At 42.7% G+C, this 25,067-nt stretch overlaps 1 protein-coding gene across 2 annotated transcripts in view; it reads left to right on the forward strand.

Moving 5' to 3' along the window:
- The window catches only part of LOC148477034 (ADAMTS-like protein 1), a 372,270-nt gene that overhangs the window by 144,320 nt on the left and 202,883 nt on the right, over positions 1 to 25,067 (forward strand). For both annotated transcript variants that reach the window (XM_088457315.1, XM_088457316.1), the window contains exon 4: positions 773 to 1,009. In XM_088457315.1, coding sequence (XP_088313441.1) covers positions 773 to 1,009 — 237 coding nt within the window. The remainder of the gene's footprint in view (positions 1 to 772; positions 1,010 to 25,067) is intronic.

Below are 25,067 nucleotides of genomic sequence, written 5' to 3' on the forward strand. Positions count from 1 at the left end.
CCGGTATTGTATGTTGATCACTATTTTCTGTATATTAAGTGTGAGAGGAGGGATTGAAAAATATGAAAATAGCGTTAGATACTCCCCTCAGTACAGAGTATTGCTTTCTATATTTTTCTATGTGTACACCCTAATGAAATGTGCTGCACACGCCAATGCTCCCAACTATAATTAGACATATTTCAAGTCAACCTACATCCACTTTTCACTTAGCATGTGGTATAATGAACCGATGACTTAGGTTAGTGCTTGTTTTGCTTGGTCTTATCAATGAGAACGATCCCTACAATACAGTATGTGTAAGCTGTATACACACACAACGATTTTGTTACCAACAATTTTACGAGCGATTTTTTGTCAGATTATCTGTCAGATTTTTTAAAGTGTAATGAACGATTTTTTGAACTACAAACGATTTTTGCAACTTCCCTTAATGAAAATAGTTCAGTTGGTCAGTCAGAATGAACTACAAACTACAAACAGGAACGCGCATAAACGATAATCGTTCATCGTTATAACTCAGAAACTGAACGATTTTTTCAACGATTGAATGAAAACAAAGTTGTTATAGTTAAATCGTTAAAAAAATCGTTACGTGTGTATGCACCTTAAGTGATACTTAGGAGTGTCGGATTCCTGTGTCTGTTTTTACTTTCCTGTTTTACTTACATGGGTAAGCTTTTCATCAGTCTGCTAATTACTAGGTAACATTATAATACATTAGGGTTCTAATCCTCCATGTAATACAGCTATTTACTTTCCCCTCTGACAGGATTGTCCAGCAGAATCGGGAGATTTTCGGGCTCAGCAGTGCTCTGCTCATAACGATGTCAAATATCAAGGACAATATAGGGAGTGGCTTCCAATTCATAATGACCCTGAGAACCCCTGTTCTTTAAAGTGCCAAGCTAAAGGAACATCTCTTATTGTGGAACTTGCTCCTAAAGTATTGGATGGCACTCGGTGTTACACTGAGTCTTTGGACACATGCATCAGTGGCTTATGCCAGGTAAGCTATAGTTATTCATTATGTTATTTGGCATGCTGTTATTGTATGGTATTGAATCGGTTGTGTCTTCACCTTTATTGTTTCTCTGTACAACATTATGGACACTTGGTGATGCCATACAAATAACGGATAATAATCTGTGTACTGGCTAAATCAGTGGCATTCAAATGTAGCCTGACTCTTTCGCAGGGGTTAGGCATGAGAGGCCAGCAGTCAGGATGCCGGCCGTCAAAACACCGGCATTCCCCATGATTAGAATCCCTACAGGGTCTCCGTAAGTATTGTAACCCTCCCCCCTTCGCCTCCTAACCCTAACCCTCTCTTCCTGCATCCTAACCCTTCTCCCCCGCACCATAACACTTAGTGCCTAAACCTAACCCTCCCCCCTTAGTGCCTAAACCTAACCCCCTTGCTGCTGCCTAAACCTATCCCCCCCCTGTCCGCAGCTTAACTCTTACCTCACCCAACCCTAACCCCTCCGTTGGTGGCTAAACATAACCCCCCCACATCAATAAAGCTAACCAGGGCCGCTATACTTGCGGTCAGGATGCCGGCTGTCGGGATTCCGGCGTTGGCATCTCAACTGATACACACTTTGACATCTTTGCTTTGGGTGTTAAACATTTTATTGAACTTAATATAAAACTCATTAATATTTGGTGTAATATTTTACCCTGATTGGTGCAAGATGATTTATATTAGTATGTTACAAGAATTTGTGTCCAATAATAAATGGGTAAATGGGTTATTAGGGGGTGTAGTATGATATGTCAACAGCCATAATGTCGACATGAGAATGTCGAGACGGTCATAATATCAATGTTGGCCATGTTGACATTCATCCCTGGTGGCTCAACGGTGACTTACCTTCCTCCCAATGGTCGCAGTGAGTACAGCACGGCTTCCGGCGGTCACGTGACTGTGACTTCTAGGTCACAGCTGTGATTATCCGGTGTTCCAGTGAGAATTTCCCCTATCCCTAATCCCTACCCATAACTCCCTAAAGTGCTTACCCTTAACCTCCCCACCCCGCAGCCTAACCTTCCCGCCCACAGCCTAACCGTTATGATGACATTCCAACAATGTTGACTGTTGACATTTTAACAATGTCTTCATCATAATTGTCAGCAGTGTGGTGTCAACATTATTAATGTCGACATTTTCATTGTCGATCTTTTGACTACATTCCGTTATTAAAACACATATGGCCTGATGATAGTAAATTGGATATACTGTATGTTGCTTCAAAACTACATGCATAGAACAAATGGGATGTAGTCAGCTGACCGGCGGGTATACTTACCCGCCCCGTCGGGATACCAACCGTCTGGATGCCGCTGTCAGTATTCTTACAGGAGGCATCCCGACAGCCGGCATATCATACAGATTCCGAACAAATATGTTTAATTTGGTCGCATGCAGGGTTGTACGCATCTAGCAATGTTACTGTCCCTACATGTACACCTTATTTGCTACTTGTCGTCATCATCATTAGTGAGCACTTGCACCTACCCTATACTATTTGCAAAGGATACACCTCCTAACAGGCGTACAGTGAGGACGGCCCATTACAGTACAGCTAGTCGTAAAAGTAGATGCATGTCGTAATGTGCACAACTTGCACTACCTATACTTGCCTGCACTCCGCTCCAGAGCATGCATAGTGCAAAAATATGCAAGATGCGCTAGGGATGGGAGGGCAGATGATAAGGCACTTTCCACCATTGGCTCAAAAATGATCTCTATAGGACTCTGAATGTTACTTATAATCATCCCCAGTTCTACTTAAGTTTGTTATAATCTTAGGCACATTCTTAAGATCTCCTCCCCAACACCCACCCACATACACACACAAAATGTTTTCCTACCAACTTAAATGCTGTAAACACACATGCAAGTTTAAATGGCCGATTTGGCTTTTTTTAAGCATATCTGATGACTAGTACATATTGTTTAATTATAAACTTACCGAGATCCACCACTGGCAGAACACTTCACATTGCCTTGTCATTGCCATGATCTTTTGCAAATGAGTTAGGAATAAACTAGTTATACTGTATGCAGCTTTCAAGATTTTACTTAGAAATAAATTATATATAGTTTATCTATTCAGCAGTAAAGCCATCATGTCAACAGCTATCTGGATCCTCCACAAGACACATTAGTAGAACATTGTATAGCCCAATCCTATATCAGCTGAAAACCTGAATGGCCAGAGGTGATACAGATGTGTCTGAATCTATCCACAGAAAATACCTAGCGCTTAGATACCACATTGAAACCTGTATCTAAAAATAGACCTGTAGCGGTGCGAAAAAAAGGGGAACAATTGCAACCCCACAAGCACTAAACAAATGTATAAAAACACACACACCGCGCTGGTAACCAGATACGTATAAATAATGCAATTTAATAGATTAGCAACAATTACTGCATGTGAAATAATAATAAAATAGGTCAACATAACATATAGCAAGAACAAACACAAGTACCGACAGAATTGAGACCATAAAAATAAATAAAAATTAATAAAAATTAGACACTAGCTGATGAACAGATGATGATAATAATATTGTGCTGGTAAGACCAGGAATGACAATTCTTGTATAGAAAAGTTCCAAATAGACATATAAGAGCGTTTTGACACACTTTGTTGATTAATTCATAGTCTTGAAATAATGTAACCGCTTGTGTGCAGACAATATATCAGTTTGAGTATCCACTATGATAAATAATCTGGAACTTGTATAGCGCAACAGTTAATGACTTTTTGGATACTTAAAGTGTTAACCCCCGCCGGGCACACAAATGCTGAGAAGATTTAAGGTACTGACCGGTTTCAAAGTCTTAAGCAATGGCAAGGTAGAGATGATATAATGTCTCACCGGCTGTGCAGTCAATCACTGACTAAAGCTTTAGCTTGTAGAAGTCCCAGGAACGGGACGAAACGCGTTGCTGCCCGCTGCCCTTACCTGTTCCAAGTGTCTTGTCCTGTAACCTGCTTCTACAACCATCTCTGTATATGATTTATTTATGCTGATAAACGTAAGATTCCAACATGCAGTTATAGTAAAATAGTGAACTAACACAATATCACCCTGGCTGCTAGACAGGTCAGCGCCAAAACTAGGATTTCTGTCACCCGGGGCAAGGCAGTAATTCCCCCCCCAGATGGAATAAAAGGGGCAGAGGGGCTGGGACGCGACTTGGGTGGAAGGCAGGGGGCAGAGACATAGAACGTGGCTCGGGAAAAAGGAACTGTCAGATGGCCAGTGTGGCCATGTCTCCGACCATCTCCTTGGCTACCCCTCAAATCTGACACCCGATGCACGTGCCCCCCTAGTTGCGGCCCTGGACAAGGCCGCATTACTCAAGCATTACAGGGAGTATTTAATAACTATAATAACATACGTACATAAAGAAACCTGCTGCCACTATTATGCCATAGCAATCAATCACATATTAGCTTTTTCTATCTACCGCAGTTCAACTAGTGAAATCTAATCTCTTAAGATAAATGGGTTAAAGCACATGTTTTCCTTGAAACTATTTTTAATAAATAAGACTAACAATCATTTTTTCTTTATTATTATAATAATAGTAATTATAATGAATAATAACTTTGAACAGTTAACATTAGAGGCCAATGTAGTGTATTTTATTCCTGTGGAGGCCAATGTAATGTGTTTTATTCCTGTAGAGGCCTGTGTAATGTATTTTATTCCTGTGGAGGCCAATGTAATGTGTTTTATTCCTGTAGAGGCCAATGTAGTGTCTTTTATTCCTGTAGAGGCAAATGTAATGTGTTTTATTCCTGTAGAGGCCAATGTAGTATATTTTATTCCTGTAGAGGCCAATGTAATGTGTTTTATTCCTGTAGAGGCCAATGTAGTGTCTTTTATTCCTGTAGAGGCAAATGTAGTGTCTTTTATTCCTTTAGAGGCCAATGTAATGTGTTTTATTCCTGTAGAGGTCAATGTAGTGTCTTTTATTCCTGTGGAGGCCAATGTAATGTCTTTTATTCCTTTGGAGGCCAATGTAATGTATTTTATTCCTGTAGAGGCCAATGTAGTGTCTTTTATTCCTGTAGAGGCCAATGTAATGTGTTTTATTCCTGTAGAGGCCTATGTAGTGAGTTTTATTCCAGTAGAGGCCAATGTAGTGTCTATTATTCCTGTAGAGGCCAATGTAGTGAGTTTTATTCCTGTAGAGGCCAATGTATTGTGTTTTATTCCCATGGAGGCCAATGTGTGTGTATTTTTTTATGTGGGGGCCATTGTGTATGTTTTTTCATTGATCATGCACTCCACATCGCCGGATAGTGTGCCATGGCAAAGTTAAAATCTTGCATAGTGTGCCTCGAGTTGAAAAAGGTTAAAATCCCTGCTATAGCAGAACAAATAACATTGAATTAAGGACAACCAGTCTGGTCCCATGCATTTGTATGATCAGGTGGAGTAAGAATCTCATAACCACTTCTCATTTACAATAGAAACATTACTATATTACAATAATGCACTCTTATGTGAAAGGGCCTAGTGCTGTTGAAAATAAATAGAGATTGCTGGATAGTCAGTAAATACTGCCATTAACAGAACATTTTTGTTGCCAGAATTCTTCTTTGAAGAAAGAACATATAATAATGTAAGGGTATGTCATCCATTTGATGTGTTTTTGTTGTGCTGGAAGACAGTTAGATGTGTAATTGAGTACTTAGTTTACAAGCACTGCCTGCCTGAAAACACTATGTATAGCTGTCAGCATCTTTCTAGTCCTGGGATAATCTGGGCATTGACTCATGTGAAATGAGATTCCCTACAGTTCTGCACCACAGTTTAATATGGAAATGAGCTCCCAAGTTGTTGTTTGTTTTTCTTCCCGCTTCATTTCCCTTGGCGTCAGGTCTCTGAACTCAGTCAACATCGCTGGCTCTTTTGTTTGGGAAGAGAGACTCTGACTGGGTCTAAATTGGCAGTATATAAACTACGGGTAAGCAATATACTATAACCTTGTCCTTTTTTGTAGTTAAAATCCAGTGGGGCTTAGGCCTCTTCCACCACCACTTTCCTAAATGGCCCCATGAGCTCTGCTTGGATCGTTATAGTGTTTTCTTTATTCCCCCTCTTCCTTTTCAATGCAAGGAGAGAGTGAGCACAGGAGCCAGGTTAAACAAAGACTCATAGTGGGAGAGAGTGAATATTAAAAACAAAACATGTTCCATGCTGGGTCTTGGGGATCTCCGTCTCCACTGTCTGATGCTGCTTTGGTTTAGAATGGTAGCTTAGCTTGTTCAGGGGCATTGCCAAGTAATGTTTCCTTGGCAGCAATGACTTGAATGTATCAGCTTGCATTAAAATAAAGGAGTATCAGAGCCAAACCAAAGTCAATTTCTTATCAAGAGAGAAATTGGTAGCAGCGGGTCCTCTTAATTTGCATATGTTTGGGACTGTGATTAATTGTCTAAATGATTGTGAGGTGATGCCTTATGTCACATGCTCGCTGAAATAGTTTTTTCATTCCATCCCTTTGTGTCTTTATGTTTAGATCACACCATCAGATGATCAATTTCTTGTATTATCACCAAAATCTATATTTATTTTCCTAACTATATAATTACGTATTATATTTCCAATGAGTGGTTACCGGTTCTTGGTTGGATACTTTTATTATTGGTGGTTTGTAGGCACCACAGTGCTCCATAGTGGGGAATATAGGAAACATAAAAAAGGGACATACAAGTGCAGCCATGAAAACAAATGGTAAGTAGTGCTCTGCTCATGAGATTGGCAAAGGGTGGTGAGGGGGCATTAGTGTGGTAGTATAGGTGGGAGCAGAGTAAGCTCTAATAAAGAGATGGGTTTTGAGAATCTGTTTAATTTGAAGGCTGTGTGAGAGTCTCATTGGGCGTGGTGGATAGTAGCACAGTAGGTCATGCACACAGGAATAAGAGGCGGTTGCCATAGACAATGCAAGGTACAGGTCAGAGGTAGATCTTAAAAGTTAAGAAGGAGACTATTTTGAGATGAGATTATGTACACAGGGTAATTTGATTGGATTCTGGAAGGCACAGGAAGCCATTGTAGGGATTAAAAAAGTGGTGCTGAAGAAGATCTGTCTTACCAGTTAATTAATTTAAAATTCCAAAGTACAGATGCACCCATATAAAAATAACCAATATCTAAACTTGAAGCATGAAACAGGGACATATGGGTCAGGGGAATGTCAGATACTGTAGGAGGAGATTATAGTAATCAATGGAGAAGATATGAGAGTAGAGAAGAGTTTTGTGTAAGAAAGGGTATATTCTGTAAATATTTCTCAGTGGGAAATGATGTGACTGGGAAAGATAATGGATGTGAGGAATAAAGCTAATGGTGGAGTGGAGTCAAGTGTGACACCAAGGCAATGGGCTTAGAAGACTAGGGAGATTTGAGGGGAGGTGAGGACTTTGGGAGGAGGGAAGATGATGAGATCTGGTTTGTGTGGATAGAGCAAAGAGACATTTGGTTACACCAGATATTACAGAATGACAGAGGTCAGACGATGAATGTAGGTGTCGGTGTCATTAGCATAGAGTTGGTACCGGAGCCAAATGAACAAATTAGTTCACCAAGAGAAGATGTGTATAGTATGAAAAGTAGAGTGCCAAGAAAAGATCTTTGTGAGACCCCTACAGATAGTTGAGGTGGAAGGAAGGATGTGGTAGAAATAGACCAACTAAATGAGCGGGTCACCCAGAAAATAACTTTATCATGAAGGCAAATGGAGTGAAGGGTGTCAGGAGAAAAGTGTGATCAACAGTGTCTACAGCTGGAGAGAGGTACTGGAGGATTATTAATGAGTATGAAAAAGTGACCATTAGAATTTACTGAACGTAGATCAGTGATGAGGGCATTTTTAATGGCATTTTGGTAATGGAGTCTGATTGTAGTGTCTAGATTAGAGTGAAAAGACAGAAAGTGAGATAGGAGTTGTATATAAGACATAGGGGAGGAGAAAATAAATTTTGTTGTTGGAGAGTGAGGCCGGATCAGTAGATGTTTGGAAAAGTTAGGTGTGGATAAGGGGTCAGGTGGTGGTAGTGGCTGGGGATGCATTGTTAAGGTTACAGTTAGGGTTTATCATTGTGGGCTCTGGAATTTCACAAGTATATGTATATCCTCCATTTAAATCTTGTTCAGGACAATAACCATACTATTTGCACAGAAAACTTATATCGCCAAAAGTATCGACTGGAGGTTGATACCATTATGGTGAGACATTGTTGCTAAATGTTTCTGAACTTTTATTAGGAACTGTATTTTTACCTTATGGAAGGAGGATTCTTTCATATACTTTTTCCTGCTGATAGGTGCTCATAATTTATTTTTAATATATTATGCATTATTCTAATTAGTGTGTGCTTATTGCTTATTTATTAAACTATCAATGTTATGTGGTCAAAGCATAATCTTTTTTTTTTTTTTTTGAGTGAATGCAGTGCAGTTCTTTTTCTTTGAGTAATGAAGCTTGTGTAGGATCCTATACTGCATGCTTGCCTTCATTTGGTGTCTCCCCTCCGAGAGGGGAGGGGAAATGCAGCCCACACTGCGCGATTCACACCTGTGTGCTTGTTGAATATATCATTCCAATGCCATGAGCATTCATATGGATTTGGTCCTCATTTGCTGGTATAACTGCCTTTAAATCTTTCCGTTAGTTTTTGGAACATTGTTGCGTTTTTTCACATCCATTCAGCCATAAGATCTGGCTCACAGTCAGTGTCCCAGTCGTGTTCTTCTGCACCAAATTCTGCAAACCATTTTTTTATGGACCTCACTTTTGGGCATGGGAGCATTTCTGAAACCGGAAAAAGCCTTACCCAAAAGGTTGCCACAAAGTTGGGAGCACACAGTTCTCCAGAATATCTTTGCGTTTTGTATCATTAAGATTTCCCTTAACTGGAACTAAGAGGCCCATGCCAAACCAAACTTTACAGTTGCCAGTATGTAATCGGGCAGGAAACATTCTGGCATCCACCAAACCCAGATTTATCTGTCAGACTGCCAGATAGTGCTGCTTGTTTAGTCACCCCAGAGAACACATTTTCATTGTTCCAGAGTTCATTGGCAGTATGTTTTACACCAGTCCTGCCGGCAATTGGCATTGCGCATGATGATCTGAGACATATGTGCGGCCATGGAAATCCAAACCATAAGGCTTCCAATGAACATTTCTTACACTTACAGAGGCCATTTGGAACTATGTAGTGAATGTTACAGCAGAGGACAGATAATTTGTACTTGAGCTTGTGTGGCCCTACCACTTCACAGCTGAGCTGTTGTTGTTACTAGACATTTCCATTTCACAATAACAGCACATATATCTGACCAGGGCAGCTCTAGCAGGGCAGACATTTATACCATGTTACTGCAAATGCTTGACTATGGCACTGGCATGGTTGTACTGTATGCTTCATTTTATGCATCTCTTAGCAATGGCTGTGGTTGTATTGGTCAAACACCTCTTAGCAATGGCTGTGGTTGTATTGGTCAAACACCTCTTAGCAATGGCTGTGGTTGTATTGGTCAAACACCTCTTAGCAATGGCTGTGGTTGTATTGGTCAAACACCTCTTAGCAATGGCTGTGGTTGTATTGGTCAAACACTGCTGTATTCAACAAGTAATGTTAGTTTTGCAAATTTCAGTGTTGTTAAGATGACTAACTGGTGTCTTACACTATATATCAACAGGAATGTATCTGAATTTTAACAAACTCATTGCTATGCTTTTTCTCTGAGCAGAGGCCTTTCTGCACAATGCTTTTAAAAGCAAATGTGCCCCTATGTATTGTGCACAGATATTCCCTGAATGTATGTACAGGGGTCCACAGCAGATATCTCAATATCACCCTGTTTTCACGTGCAAAGGCAGCCCTCACAGGTTTCTATGGGTCTGCTTTTTTGACGAATTTACCAAACTCTGTAATGCACTGCATTTTGGAGCTTGACCCCAGGAGCTTATGCCATGGTGTTTGCCATTGTAGACTATGGACTACACACTGCAAAAAGTACTGTACAGCTCCCGAATAAGAAGTGAAGGGCTGACTAATGCGATCCCTTACACTCTGCAGGAATGAGGAATGAGCTCCATAAATATGCCCCTATGCATTATACACACATGTGCTTTCTTACATATGGAGAGGAAGCATGGGGGAGAAGAGGTGGTCAAATGCAGTTTGAGTACAGTAAAGACGTTTATATCTGCTATTGAGGCAGATGTGAAAAACTCATCAAACTGGCATATTTTGACAACCGTAGTCCTTAACACGCCAAACTGAGTCATTCGTTTTTTTGTTTAATATGAATATAGAAACATGATGATCAGAGTATACATATCTTATGTAAAGGTCATTTTAGGATCTGTCTAGTTGCAAATGTTTTCATTCCAGCAGTTCCCATCCAATGTGCAGAAAGCCAGCTTAATTCGCACATAATGTAAATACATTACTAATCTTATATGAAATGTTCTAGCACAAAACATTATTGTACAGCATTTTTATATGCTAGTGTAGAGCTGGATCCATCATGAGATGATCATATGCCCTAAATACGCTTTTCAATGCTTCTATCTTTTACTTCTAATGTTCAAGGTTCAAGTGCATCCAACACTACACGAGTCCTTTAGACTTCAAATAATAGATGGGCCAATAAATTCTGCCGAATATTATAATTTTTATCCATTACTTATAAAGTGTTACCTACACAAATGTGCTTACAATCCAGGTATAAGGAACAGGGATGGTTGTAGGATAACCGTCGTTATTGGAGAGCATATGTTAGCTTATTGTAAGGCAGCAGCATTATTAATGGGATGTAATTATTCTGTCTGTCAGGGTGCCAGAATCCCAAAACCAGTCAGAATCCCGACAGTAAGTAGTTGGGTTAGGGGGAGGGTTAGAGTTAGGCATTAGAGGTAGGGTTAGGCGGCAGGGTGGAGGGGAAGGTTTAGGCTACTGCAGGGGTAGGATTAGGTTTAGGCTATCAGGAGTAAGGGGTAGGTGAAGGGTAATATAGTTACCTCAAACTATCTGCATTGTGACCAAGTCTGGGTGCCAGCATCATGATTCTGACTACCGGGATCCCAATGCCGCTACCAATAATAAAGCAGCCATTGGCAACTGCCATTTCTGTGCAGCTACTAGAAACCAGACGTGTCCTTCGCCATGTATCACAACTGAACGTCCTTCCCTTTGTCGTTCTATAAAGAGCTTTGGCTTTCCTTCTCCACATGTACTACTGTAATTATCCACCCTTTGAAGTAGCTTATCTCCCAAAAAAAGAAAGGAATGTCAATGTCATGTGGTCACATCACAATGACATGCCTCCTAAAATGGTGGAGCTAGTAGTTGGTACACGCAAAATGAGCTTAGCTTTGCAGTATGTGGGCATGGCCTAGTGGTTCAGGGCAAGGTTGTGCATTACACCACTGTTTCTTGTCACTCTTGGGGTGTGCCCAACACTTACCAAGCTGCTGAGCATCCCCCAGTCCCTCTTGGCGCTCTTTAGATGCAAGCTTGCGGCACCTATTCTTCCATTGAAGAGCAGCAGTGAGAGAGCGCCCCCCGACCACAGGACCCTGCAGCCTGCGGCTGGGACAGTGCTCGAAAAGCGGGACTATCTCATCAAAATCAGGAAGGCATTAAGGCAGACCACATTCCTTGGGTGTGTGCTTTGCATTTCTGAAGCATTAGGCTGCCACGGAAGTCTATATTTACGAAGACAAACTGTTCAATTATTAATACAGCAAGTTAAATATATGTGTCATAGAAACATGAATAGTTATGAGTTTGCGGGGCTAGAAAATGGCATTTTCTCCTTCATCCACTAGGGGACACTGGAGCCTCAGTACAATGGGGTATAGAAGTGGGTTAACCGGGAGCTGGCACCTTTAATAAAAAAATTTGAATGCTGGCTAGCTCCTCCCCCTCTATACCCCCCCCCCCCAGGTCAGTCTAAAAATTGTGCCCTGGGAGCTGGACCTATGCTCTTTTAGGCACACTATATAGAACTACAAGCAAAATCCTAAAGAGGATACAGACAGGCAGCCCACTGCCCCTGTCTGTCTGCACCGCTGGAGCTGCCGGGGAGACCTCACCGCTACTGCCTGCAGTCTGCGCTGAGGTCTCCAGATACAGAGACCTTCGTCTCTGGGGAACCCTAGACACGCTGAATGTGGCGCACATCATGGGCTTCCTCCAGCACAAACCCCGCCGCCGGCAGCATTGGCAGCTTTAGGGTCAGTGCGTCCTGGCTCCCTGACTAGCGGGAGAGCCAGGACGTCAGGCGGTTAATCAGGAGACCAGCAGCCGCTAGCGCTGTGAAGGCGCCATAGCGGAGGGGGCGGAGCTTAAGTCGGACTTCTGCTCCTGCCTCCCAGCAATCAAGAAGAGTTTCAGTTTCCTGATGAGTCAGAACATATTTCTCAGAGCGTAGATGCATTAATCACTGCAGTACACCAGGCCTTACATATAGAAGACTCATAGGTGACTTCTAAACCGTCTATTTTTGGTAAGAGATTTAGACAGGCTGTCACTTTCCCAGCTTCAGAGGAGTTGGATGATATCCTTACCTCAGCGTGGAAACACCCTGATAAGAAGTTTCAAATCTCTAAGAAACTTTTATCTTATTATCCATTTCCACCAGATAGTAGGAAATTATGCGAAACTCACCCAGCAGTAGATCCCTCAGTATCCCGTCATTCTAAAAAGACAGTGCTTCCTGTGCCGGGGGCGGTTTTCTTAAAGGAGTCCTCCAACAGAAAGCTGGAAAACATGCTAAAATCCATATATACAGTGACAGGAGTATCACTGCGTCCAGCACTGGTTAGCTGTTTGGTAAATAAGGCTGTCGAAGCCTGGGCTACACAGCTTGCTGAAGGTCTCAGGACCGGAACGCAGACTAAAGATCTTATTCAGCTGGCCGAACAGATTGCAGAATCAGCCGCTTTCCTTGGGGAAGCTTCTAAGGACATATGTGGTCTTTCTGCTAGATCTTCGGCTTTAGCTATATCAGCCAGAAGAGCCCTTTGGCTGCGTCAATGGCGCGCAGATGCAGAGTCCAAGAGAGCAGTAGAAGCTCTTCCTTTTACCAGGGAGGTTCTTTTTGGGACGGAGTTAGATAAGTGGATCTCACAGGCTACTGGTGGGAAATCCACTTACCTACCATCTGCGGCTCCCCCTCCTAGACGACCTACAGCAGGACCCTGCTTTCGGTCCTTTCGTGCCACCGGTAGGTTTAGAGGATGCTCCAGAGGAGCTCCGGCTTTCTCCTGCGGGTCTAGAGGTCGAGGTAGAACTGCGACATCCTCTACATCCAGGTCCCAGCAGGACAAGGCTGCAGCAAAAGCCTACGCGTGACTCTCTCCCTTCTCAGTTGGGGGATCACAGGGTGGGAGCTCGTCTTCTACACTTCAGGGAAGTGTGGATCAAGTCTTGCCAGGACGCTTGGTTCAGGGACATCATTACCCACGGTCTGAAGTTGGACTTCAGAATAGAAGCGACTTCTCGTTTTTTCACCTGTTTACCACTGGCATCAGAAAAGCGAGTGGTTATTGTAGAAGCAATACAGAAGCTGTTATTGTCCCAGATGGTAGTGAAGGTTCCGACCCATCAGAGAGGTCAGGGATTTTATTCCAGCCTGTTTGTGGTGCCCAAGCCGGACGGCTCTGTGAGACCCATTCTCAATCTCAGGGATCTAAACCCTTATCTTCGAACCTTTCAATTTCAAGATGGAGTCTCAAATCTCTTATAGCAGGACTCGAGAAAGACGAGTTTCTTGTGTCCCTAGATATGAAGGATGCCTATCTCCACATGCCCATCTGGCCTCCTCATCAGGCATTTCTTCGCTTTGCGGTCCTAGACTCGCATTTGCAATTTCAGTCCCTACCTTTCGGTCTTTCGTCGGCACCAAGAATGTTCACAAAGGTCATGGCCGTCATGATGGCTCTGCTGCGGCTTCAGGGGGTAGTCATTGTTCCATACCTAGATGACCTCTTGATCAAGGCCCCGTCAGTAGCTCGATTAATAGACATTCAATTAACCCAGAATCTTCTCTTGCAACACAGGTGGATTCTAAATTTCCAAAAATCCTCCCTGACTCCGACACAACGTCTGCTATTCCTGGGCATGATATTGGACACAGTGGAACAAAAGGTATTTCTGCTCCAGGACAAGGTCTCCTCCATTCAAAACATGGTGCGCCTGTTTCTGCGGCATCGCAGAGTATCAGTACATCTCTGTATCCGCCTGCTAGGGAAGATGGTGGCGACCTTCGAGGCAATTCAATATGCGAGATTTCATGCCCGTCCCATTCAGTTGGACCTTCTTTCCCAGTGGTCAGGATCCCACCTATTTCTCCACCAGCGAGTCCTCTTGTCTCCCCAGACGAGAACATCTCTCATTTGGTGGTTGAATCCCTCGCACCTGCTGACAGGATGACGGTTCGCAGTATGGGATTGGATTCTCCTCAACACAGACGAAAGTCTAAGAGGGTGGGGAGCAGTGACCCAGGGAAAACATTTTCAGGGACACTGGACTCAGAGGGAGGCAGGTCTGCCCATAAATATTTTAGAGTTAACAGCAGTATTTTATGCTCTCCAGCTGGCGCATCCTCTGTTGCAAGGTCAGGCAATCCGAGTACAGTCGGACAATGCCACAGCGGTCACTTATATAAACAGACAAGGCGGCACCAAAAGCAGAGCCGCCATGAGGGAAGTAAGCAGAATCCTGCTTTGGGCAGAGCAATTCGCAGTGGCGATCTCTGCTATCTTCATCCCAGGAGTGGAAAACTGGGAGGCCAATTATCTCAGTCGGCAGGACATTCATCCGGGGGAATGGTCGCTATTTTCCAGATTCGGACGGTTGTTTATGTTCCTGTTGTCTGATTGGAATGTTGGTTTGTCTTTTATTAAACTTCTTTATATATGAATGCTGTGGCTTCTCTGTCTCCTTCTCCTTACTTTCCAGCTCCCCTCGGGCACAGTTGTTTAGACTGACCTGGGGGGGGGGGTATAGAGGGGGAGGAGCTCCATTCAAATTTTTTTATTAAAGGTGCCAGCTCCCAGTTAACCCACTTCTATACCCCATTGTACTGAGGCTCCAGTGTCCCCTGTGGAATCGGAGAAAGGGATTTATCGGTAAGTACCAAAATCCTAATTTCATTGGTTGAAGTGAAGAGTTGGGACGGGATGATAGAGTTTCTCAGGTATATTTAGCAATTATTAATAACCCCTTTGCAGTGCCCCCTAAGCTGCAGCATGATTGACTTGCTGTGGCTATTACGGCGCAGTTACGGTGAACATTTACAAAATGGGACATGCCGCCCCCATTTTGTAGGCGTGCCGAGGCCAGGGTCTGCATTTTATGATGAAGATTGCCTGGCCCCAGCAAAGCAGTCACGGCAGCCGCTCTGAGGCTTACTCAGGTGACTGATGTAATCCTGATGGCGATCCAATGCTGCATCTACAGATGCAGTACTCGGATCTGCAGTCTGTTGCTGGCAGTGTCCGTCTTTAGCCTTCAGACACCTCCTGTGGCATTAGCAGCAATGATACAAATAACGTACAAGTCTTAATCAGGCCCGAAGCATGTTTTCTTTTTTTATTTGCTCTAATACAGGGCCATAACTAGCTTAGAGGCTCTGTAGGCAGCACCATTGCCTCCACACGGCCCTTGCTCCTCTCTAGCAGGGTGCCTGGAATGGCACACTGCAGCCAGGATTGCTGCTGCCCACCCAAGGACGCCCGGTCAGTGCTGCACTCACCGAAGCTGCCTGTCACGCCCCCTCTGTGCGACGTAATGATGTCATGCATGCGACGTCATGAAGTTGCGTGCTCAGGGCGCATGGCTGGTACAGGGCACAACGCAATTGTACCCTGTTATGTCTCTACTTAAATAAGATGCATCAAATGTGCGTCAAGTGATGGGACCCAAGTGTCTATTGATGACCGTATGTGGGAGATCTGTGCATTAGAACCTTCCATCTCTGGACTTTTTAATGCTTTTTAAAGTATAGGACGTTATTGTCTAGTGATTACCAGAAAATAACTACAAAGAAGGCACATTGGGGCAGATGTATGAAGCTCTGGAAAGTGATAAAGTGCAGAGTGATAAATGACCAACCAATCAGCTCACAACTGTCATGTTACAGGCTGTGTTTGAAAAATGACAGGTGGGAGCAGATTGGTTGGTCGTTTATCACTTTGCACTTTATCACTTTCCACAGCTTCATACATCTGCATCATTGTTTGATAGAGGAGACTGTCTTCTTTCAAACAAGGATATTCCCGGGTGTATAGGTGTCATGATGGGGCAGATCAGGCACATTTAGTGCCCTCCCGCTTCAGCCATGTCTACTAGTACAGTGCAGGTTGATCACAGGTAATCTAATCATAAGGCAGTAATGAGGAGACATTTCGCTGTCTTTGGCTAAATTAATACAGCTATAATAATTTCACCTCTGCTGGAAATAAATATACATGTGTAATATGCCAGTTGTTATGTCATGGAGGAAGGAGGAGGCCATTAAGTGAAAAATCTACATATATTTTAATCCTATTTGGATATCAACAAGCAGGACTTAAAATGTGTAACGTGGCGTGTCAGGTGTTCAGCTCTCAAAATGTCTACACTGAGGCCTTAGATGCAGTTTCCACTGCCAAATTACAGTATTAACTCTGCCAATTGGGATTAGCTGTTATCCTTTCATTTATTTTCTAAGGCTGTAACAGCAGTGCAACTTGCACAGTGTGAGATGAAATGCAGTGATAGAATTGTTACAATATCTGTCATAATTTCCTTATGCAAACCTTTCATGGACTAGATTTTCCTTTTGTTCTTTTAACAGATTAACCACCACTGTCCTTGCTATTAGGCATTTTGTCTTTTTTGAATTGTATTGCATTACAGCTAATTCTTCTTTTGCCAGAGGGCCTGTAATTTATTACTAGCCAGCAACACTGGGTGGGAAATGTCAGAGAATAACAATGATAACATTGATTACATTTAATGTAGATTAGGAGTGGATAAAATTCAGGGCAAGTGGAACATTTTTTACTGTCCGCAGTTAATATAATTATTCTACTCCCTTGCAATGTAACCCACCCTTGGGAAGGTACATACTTCTGAATGCGCAATCCAATGGTTTGAGCCAGAACAATGTATTTTTCAAGCCTGAGTTTTTCACACACTGATAAGTATGTTTGGCTACATTCGGTTAATTCTGCCGCGAAAAAGAAAATTATAATAGTCTGTTTTCTGCATCAATTAGTTAATTAGAAGTACAATAAGACATTACTTTGGGAATAATAAAGCCTTTAATGTTTCCTTAAACATGTGTTTTCTTTATAAATTTAGAGATTCAGGGGCCTATTCATCAATGCACATTTTCACCTGCAATTGTAAAAATTAAGTAATCAGCCATTCATCAAGAAGATAATGCAGGAGATATCACAGATATCTCCTACTTACCTTCCTTTTGCGGAATGGCCCGCTGTCCCCATACACTAGTATATATAAATATAATATTTTTGGAGCTTGAAGATGGCTCACAACCCGCTCTTATCCAATAGGAAGGAGGTCCGGATTGCGAAGAGGGATCCTTTCGGATACCTCCGCCGCTGTCCGGCTCCTTCCGCCGGACATCGAGGCTCTTGTACGCCTGTGCGTGACCTGTAGGTCGCGCATGCGCAGTCCCATCACTGCTCCGAAAAGGAGCAGTAAAGCCGCTTGCGGGGATAGCTGATTTTGAATCAGCGGTCACCACGCCGAAGCAATGGTGAATTGCTCCTGCAGCGGTCGCGCGTTACAATGTTAATTATCATGAATAGGCCCCTCAGTGTTCGTGTCAGGATTGCTCAACAGCGTGACACGTATTTTAAGATGGATGCTACTCAAAACACTAATTCTTGCAAAGAATGAAAATACATTTTAAGGGGTATATTTACTAAAGGTAAATTTTGATCGATTTAAAATTGAGCAACATCGATGTTGTGTTTCTGGGTCTAAATCACACAATTATAGACAATTTGTAATTTTTTATTTTTTTTTAAGTATATGTGTGATTTAGCCCCAGAAACACATTGATGTATTTACCTTTAGTAAATATACCCCTAATTGTGTCTTGATGCAGTCAACAGTCATCATCATCTAATTGAGCGAACATCGGCTAACTACCTAATCTTTCATAAGATTGCTCCTGTAGTTGATTTTTCATCCTTAGCTCATTTACGTTGAAGATCATCTAATGAGGGATCCGTTACGCTGCTACAGGACTGTATTTTCAACCCCTTTAACTACATTGGGTCAAAAAAGAACAAAAATGTAAGTATAATTGCCACTACACTACACAATATTTTGGGGACTAGTAGTTTTTGTTATTAAGGGGCATATTTATCACAATCTACATGTCAGATGCAGATGGGATGTGATAAATTCACCCAAAATTGCAATGCGATATTTGAATTCATGGCAAGGATGTATTAAATATTGCATGCAGAGAAGGAGCTTGCGAGATAGCTCTATCCCTGTGAATCCTGTCTGCACAGTTCCCTGGGTATCAGAGTATCACAGAAAATACCCATGTGCCGCCAGCAGATGCATGGACCGTGGGGCAGCAACAGTGCCACACGCAAGGCTCTGCGCCTTGTGCGTCAGTATCGCTTACACTCCCCTAGTTACGGCCCTGGTCACATTCAATCATACACACACATATATATATATATATATATATATATATATAGTCATACACATGCACACATACATACAGTTACACACCTACAGTATACACATACATATATATAGTGAAAAAAAATATATATCTATATATATATATATATATATATATATATATACACATAGTCACACATACATGCAGTCACATAGCAGAACGGGAAGCCGGCGGACGCAATACCGACCGCCGGCTTCCTGACTGCTAAATCCCGGCAAGGGTTAAATGACAGGTGTCGGGTGCGGACAGCCGCAGGGGGGGGGGGGGGTGGTTAGGTTTAGGGCTCCAGGGAGGGACTTAGGGTTAGGCACCCCCCGGGAAATTAGGGTCAGGCTAGGGGAAGTGGGGGTTAGGGTTAGGCACCCCCGGGCACAGTACCATATAGCCTGCCTCCTGCTCGGACTCCACCTCCCTCTTCTCTTCTCCAGCTCATACTGCAGCTCTTGCTCTGCACTGCAGCTGTGATTAAAGTATGTGGGCTTCCTGAGAGTATCCGGTCTTTAGATCTACAATAAAAAGGTAGACCATGTTTAGGTAGACACCACAAGTTAGACAGGTAATAGGTCGACAGGGTCAATGGGTCGACACACTAAAGGTCGACATGTAAGACGGTCGACATGGTCAGAAGGTCGGCACAAAAATGATAAACATTTTTTTTTCTTTTAGAGTTAGGCACTTATTGGTGGGTTAGGATTAGGCACTTACTCTAACGGTTAGGGTTAAGCACCAGGAGGGAGGGTTAGGGTTAGGCACTATAAGGGATGGTTAGGGTCAGGCACCTACCCTGACGGTTAGGGTTAGGTACCAAGAGGGAGGGTTAGGGTGAAGATTAGGGCTAGAAAAAAAAAGTGTCGACCATTTTTGCGTCGACCTATTGACCCTGTCAACCTATTGCCTGTCTAACTTGTGGTGTCTACCTAAACATTTTCTACCTTTTTACTGTAGACCTTTTGATCCAAACCCCTCCTGAGAGGGGGCCTGAGGAATATGCCCCCTCCCCCAGAAATTCCCTCTCTGTGGCTGCAGGCTGGGAGTAAGGCAGAGAATGCTACTTTACTGCTCTGATCGTGTGTAACTGACAATCAGAGCGTCCGGGAGCATCTTCTCTGCCTGCCTTTCAGCCTAATATTTTATGGCCCTGAGCAGCTGCCCAGTGTGCTGATATGGTAAGATTGCCCTGGTCATAGTGCAGTCCCTGCCCCAGTGGAGCTTACATACTATATGACATGGGCACACGCCCTATACTAGGGTTCATTTATTTGTCAGAAGCAAATTGACCTTACCAGTATGTTGTTGGAGTGTGGGTGGATATCGGAGCACCTGGGAAAAACACAAGGAGAACATACAAACTCCACACATATTGGCCATAACCAGGAATTGAACTCATGACCTCAATGCTTTCAGGAACTAATACTAACCACTATGTCAACTGTGCTGCCTCTTTGCTCTATTATGAACAGAATAACCAGAAATTGGATCCTACAGCCATTTATATGCATTTGGTCTACAAATGGAGTCAGTCCTAGCCTGAATAACTTCAAGTCATATATATTTGTACTCTTGGTGATGTCACAACTGTAAAATTAGAACCAATTACATAGCTGGTCTCTGTGCTAGAATACATTACTCATGATATATATGTATATACATACTGTCACTGTTCTTACAAAGAACATTTAAAACAAATTGTTGCTAGGTCAGTGTGAGAGACTCATGACCTGATGTAGCTATGAAGAATCAAGAAACTAACTGTAAAGCGAATGTTGTGTTTATATTACGATTTGAGTCTCAATGTGCTCATGTTAAACAGCATGATAAAGAGCACTACAGAACACAAACAGAAAGAGACTGCATTTGCTTGGTGATGCTAATTGCATAGTATCCCCCTGTGCCACTGCCTCATCCTTCTTCTTGCCTCATCATCTCTAGTTGCACAGGGTCAGCCAAGGTACAGCAGTAGCTAAAGATGTGGGTTCTGCTTGGGGCTGGAAGGAATGAAGGCCTCTATTAAAAAGAAAAAGGGTCAGGTCTTAGAAAAAGGCAGCTAAATAGAAGTTAAACAAACATGCACAAAAACAACTGTGGATAATTTATGCTGTTAAATGTTTCACACAAGTACAAATAAAGATGTTTAATCAAGTGGGGAGAAAACTGTCATGACATCTGAGGCCTCCTTCTCTGGAAGCGGCCAGCGGTCTGGTTCGTGCCTTCCGGCTTTGATATTATTTGAAGTGACAGATCATGTTTTCCTCAACATTTTTTGCACTGCAAGTGTATTTCCATGTACTGTAAGGCTGGTTTAGTATACATATGCAATGTCAAGTTAAATGTGGAGGAAACCTAAATCTAAAGGAAGCGTATACTGCCAGCCATGGGATAATATGCACATGGTAGGCAAATAGTCCTTATTACTGCGGAGTAAGCTAACAATCTAGTAGCCGAAAGTGAGTAAGCGATCAGAAACAGGGCACCCAAAATGAGCTTGGGTGTGTTTTCTGTAGAATGGGTTCGTTGCCTGAATTGTAAATACGGATTTATAATGGGGAATGTGGTCAGGTATGTACAGTATATGGAACCTATTCTGGGTGTCTGTAGATGTAATTTATATTATTATGCCTCCTGACAAAGCAGGATGACAGTTCTGCAAAACATCAAGAATTAATTTAAGCACTGAGGTTGTGGGTTCGCTCTCCACTGCAGCCCTAACTGTGTGGAGTTTGTATATTCTCCCTGTGCTTGCAAGGGGTTTCCTCCGGTTTCCTCTCACACTTCAAATATATACTAGTAAGTTAATTGACTCCCACCAAAATTAACCCTAGTGTGTGTGTGCTCATACTTGCCAATTCTCCCTGATTGTCAGGGAGACTCCCTGAAATAGTAGCAATCTCCCTGAAGAGTCTAGCAATCTCCATGATTGCACCTTACCCCCATTAGGAAGGTATATATATATATATATATATATATATATATATATATATATATATATAAAAATGGAGATATATACATTCAAATTGGATCATTAGTATAATTACCCTGCATTGGTTAGAAGCATACTTACTGACATTTTAGGAATCCTTCCCGGGAGCAGCCTGGAGAGGAGCTGCTGCTCTCAGGTACAGGGCGGCGGGGCCAGACTATAGCCGTCATTAGACACAATTCACATAATTTAACCCCGCCCCCTCCCTACGGACCGCAAATTTCTCCTAAAATCTCCATTTCCTGCCCACTTCATTAGGAAGTGGGCGGGATGCGGGAGAGCTGCCTACTCTTTCGGGGGTGTAGCCTCCCACGACTCCCGGGAGAGTAGGCAAGTATGGTTATATGGCACAATGATCCCTATGGCTACATGCATTTTCTGAAAAGTATCAGTGTGTTTTCATCAACAAATAGATCTTACTAACTGCTTTGGGGCTCATTTATATTCGTATGTAAATCTATTTTATGACACTCCTCTCAGATGTAGCAGGACATGTCCACTTTACCACCGCGCTCATAGGTGCTACTTTCACAATCTCCCTGAAATGTTTTTTCAAAAGTAGGCAAGTATGGTGTGCATGTGATAGGGAATATAGACATACTTGCCTACTTATGAAAAACTAAATAAATATAAACTATATCTAAATCAGGCGCAATTAAAATATTAAAGCAGTGGGTATTTTAACAATTGAATCATTAACTACACACCTTAACCACTTTGCAGCTCCCAATAAGAATTCTGGAGATCCTAATATAATCAGACATATAAAAAAGCAATAGAGAGCGCAATATCCTTGTCCAATATCAAATGGATTTATATGCAAACATATCGGATAATTGAGAGACTTTTTGGTGGACTGCTTATTTTTATATAAAGGAAATTGTATATGTATATAATATATATATATATATATATACATATATATATAATCTTTTTATTATATTTCTCCCATTATATATCAATTAATCTGTCCTTATCCACCTTTTGCGCTCTCTATTGCTTTTTTATACTTTTGAAAAAGCATTTCAGGGAGATTGTGAAACCAACACCTATAAGTGTGCGTTGAAGTTGGCGTATACTACTACATCTGAGAGCCGTGTCATAAAATTGATTTGCATACAAATGTAAATGAGCCCCAAAGCAGTTAGTAAGGTCTGTTTGTCTACTCAGTAACAGGACACTGAGCAGACGGGGCAGGAGCAGCACAGACAGACCTCAGCACAAGCCGGTAGCGATGTGCAGCTCGAGCGGACCTCTGTGCTATCCTGGTCAGGCACCGGAGTGGCCGGAAGTCTTCCTGCCGCAGAACAGTGCAGTACGAATCACTGAAAAAAGTGCTAGGAGATACTGGGATAATGAATGATTCCTGTAGCTCAATGACCGCGGAAAAAAATGGCATGAAGTAATCGGAAATTAATACATTTACTGAGTGTAAAATGCGCCAAAGAAATCTCAAAAATAAATTCAATCAGAACCGTAGAAAACGTCTAAACTAACAATAATAATATTATAATACTGACTGTGCTTAATGACTGACTCATAATCAGAGGTTGATATTACTAATCCTCATTGTATTTGAGTTATATATAATTTTAATATCTCATTTCATATATTATCAACTACATTTACAGGTTATTGTAAATTGTCAAACAAAATTTAATCATCGCCATTTATATCTGCAACAGATCAGAGCAATACACGATCACATTTTTTAGAATGTAAGCTCTTACGAGCAGGGCCCTCTACTCTCTTGTGCTTCTCCCTACTTTAGTTTCATCTACTTCTTACTCACCACTAGGGCACCTAACACTTGGTTGCTTATGCTCTGTTGCTTATCTGGGTGTTATGGTCGCTAATGTAGCAATATATATTATCCATGTCCTGGTCCTGTATTGTTCTATAAGTCGCTTGTCTACAATTTGTTTATGTACTTTGTAAGGTGCTGCGGAACACTTTTGACGACATATTAATAAATGATGATAATAATAATAATTTGATGATGAAAACACACTGATACTTTTCAGAAAATGCATGTAGCCATAGGGATCATTGTGACTTATAACCAATGCAAGAAAATTATGCTAATGATCTCATTCGAATGTATAAATCTGTTTTTTTTTTTTTTTTTTAATATAACAGCTTCATAATTGGGGTAAGTTGCAAGCAGGGAGATTGCTAGACTCTTCAGGGAGACAGACAGATTGCTGCTATTTCAGGGAGTCTCTCTGACAGGTATACGTTTATGAAGCCGGCGGACGGAATGCCGACCGCCGGCTTCTAGACTACTAAATCCCAGTGAGGGTTAAAAGACAGGCGTCTACATCTAGACACCTGTCATTTTACCGACGCCGGGAGACCTGCTCCCGGCATCCCGGTCGAAGGGATGCCGGGCGCGGACAGCCGCAGGGGGGGAGAGGGTTAGGTTTAGGGCTCCCGGGGGGGCTTAGGGTAAGGCACCCCCCCGGGAGGCTAGGGTTAGGCTAGGGGGAGGGAGGGTTAGGGTTAGGCACCCCCGGGGGGAGGTTAGGGTTAGCCGGGGACTTAGGTTTAGGCGGTGGGGAAGGGGGGTTAGGTTTAGGCACTTAGAGGGGGGATTAGGATTAGGCAGGGGGGGGAGGTTAGGGTTAGGCACCCCTAAGGGAGGGTTAGGGGGTAAAATTAGGTTAGTTTATACTTACTTGGGGACAGTCAGGATTTCCTTCTCCGTTGGCTGCCGCTGCTGGGATTTAAACCACCGGCCATGTGGCGGTTCATAACGATTCCCCCTGACAATCAGGGAGAGTAGGCCAGTATGAATATAGGGCCTGATTCAGAGCCGCTCATAAGCGGCCGCTCGTTCGTTCCGAGCGATGTTTGCCCAACTGCGCATGCGTACGGATCGTAATACGCATGCGCGAACCAGTCAGTGCGGCCGAAAATCGTTTGTTCGCTAAATAGTGAATGCCTGCTATTTTGAGTGACAGGAGGAGGCGTAGGTGGGTGGAAACAGGGGAAGGTGCTTGAAAACGGGGAGTGGAGATCCGAACGCAGGCGTGCTTAAAGGTCAAAACGGGCGTTTTATGGGTGTGCATAATTAATACAGCAGCGTCATTGACCACGTCACTGAGTTATTTTATAGTCAGAACTGCTCGCAAGATTGCGGTAGGAAAAACCAACCACAAGAATAGCGAGCAGTTCATACGCTGGTCGATGTACTCGATTAATCTAATAAATAGCGGACATGACGTAGGATGCAAGCGGCCAGGGGGCGTAGTTATCCAAAAAACGACCGCAAATTTTGTTCGCTTGTTCAGACATAGAGGCGTGAACAAACCGC

The sequence above is a fragment of the Taudactylus pleione genome, unplaced genomic scaffold (assembly GCF_031769625.1).
Source record: "Taudactylus pleione unplaced genomic scaffold, aTauple2 ptg000757l, whole genome shotgun sequence".
Classification (NCBI taxonomy): domain Eukaryota; kingdom Metazoa; phylum Chordata; class Amphibia; order Anura; family Myobatrachidae; genus Taudactylus; species Taudactylus pleione.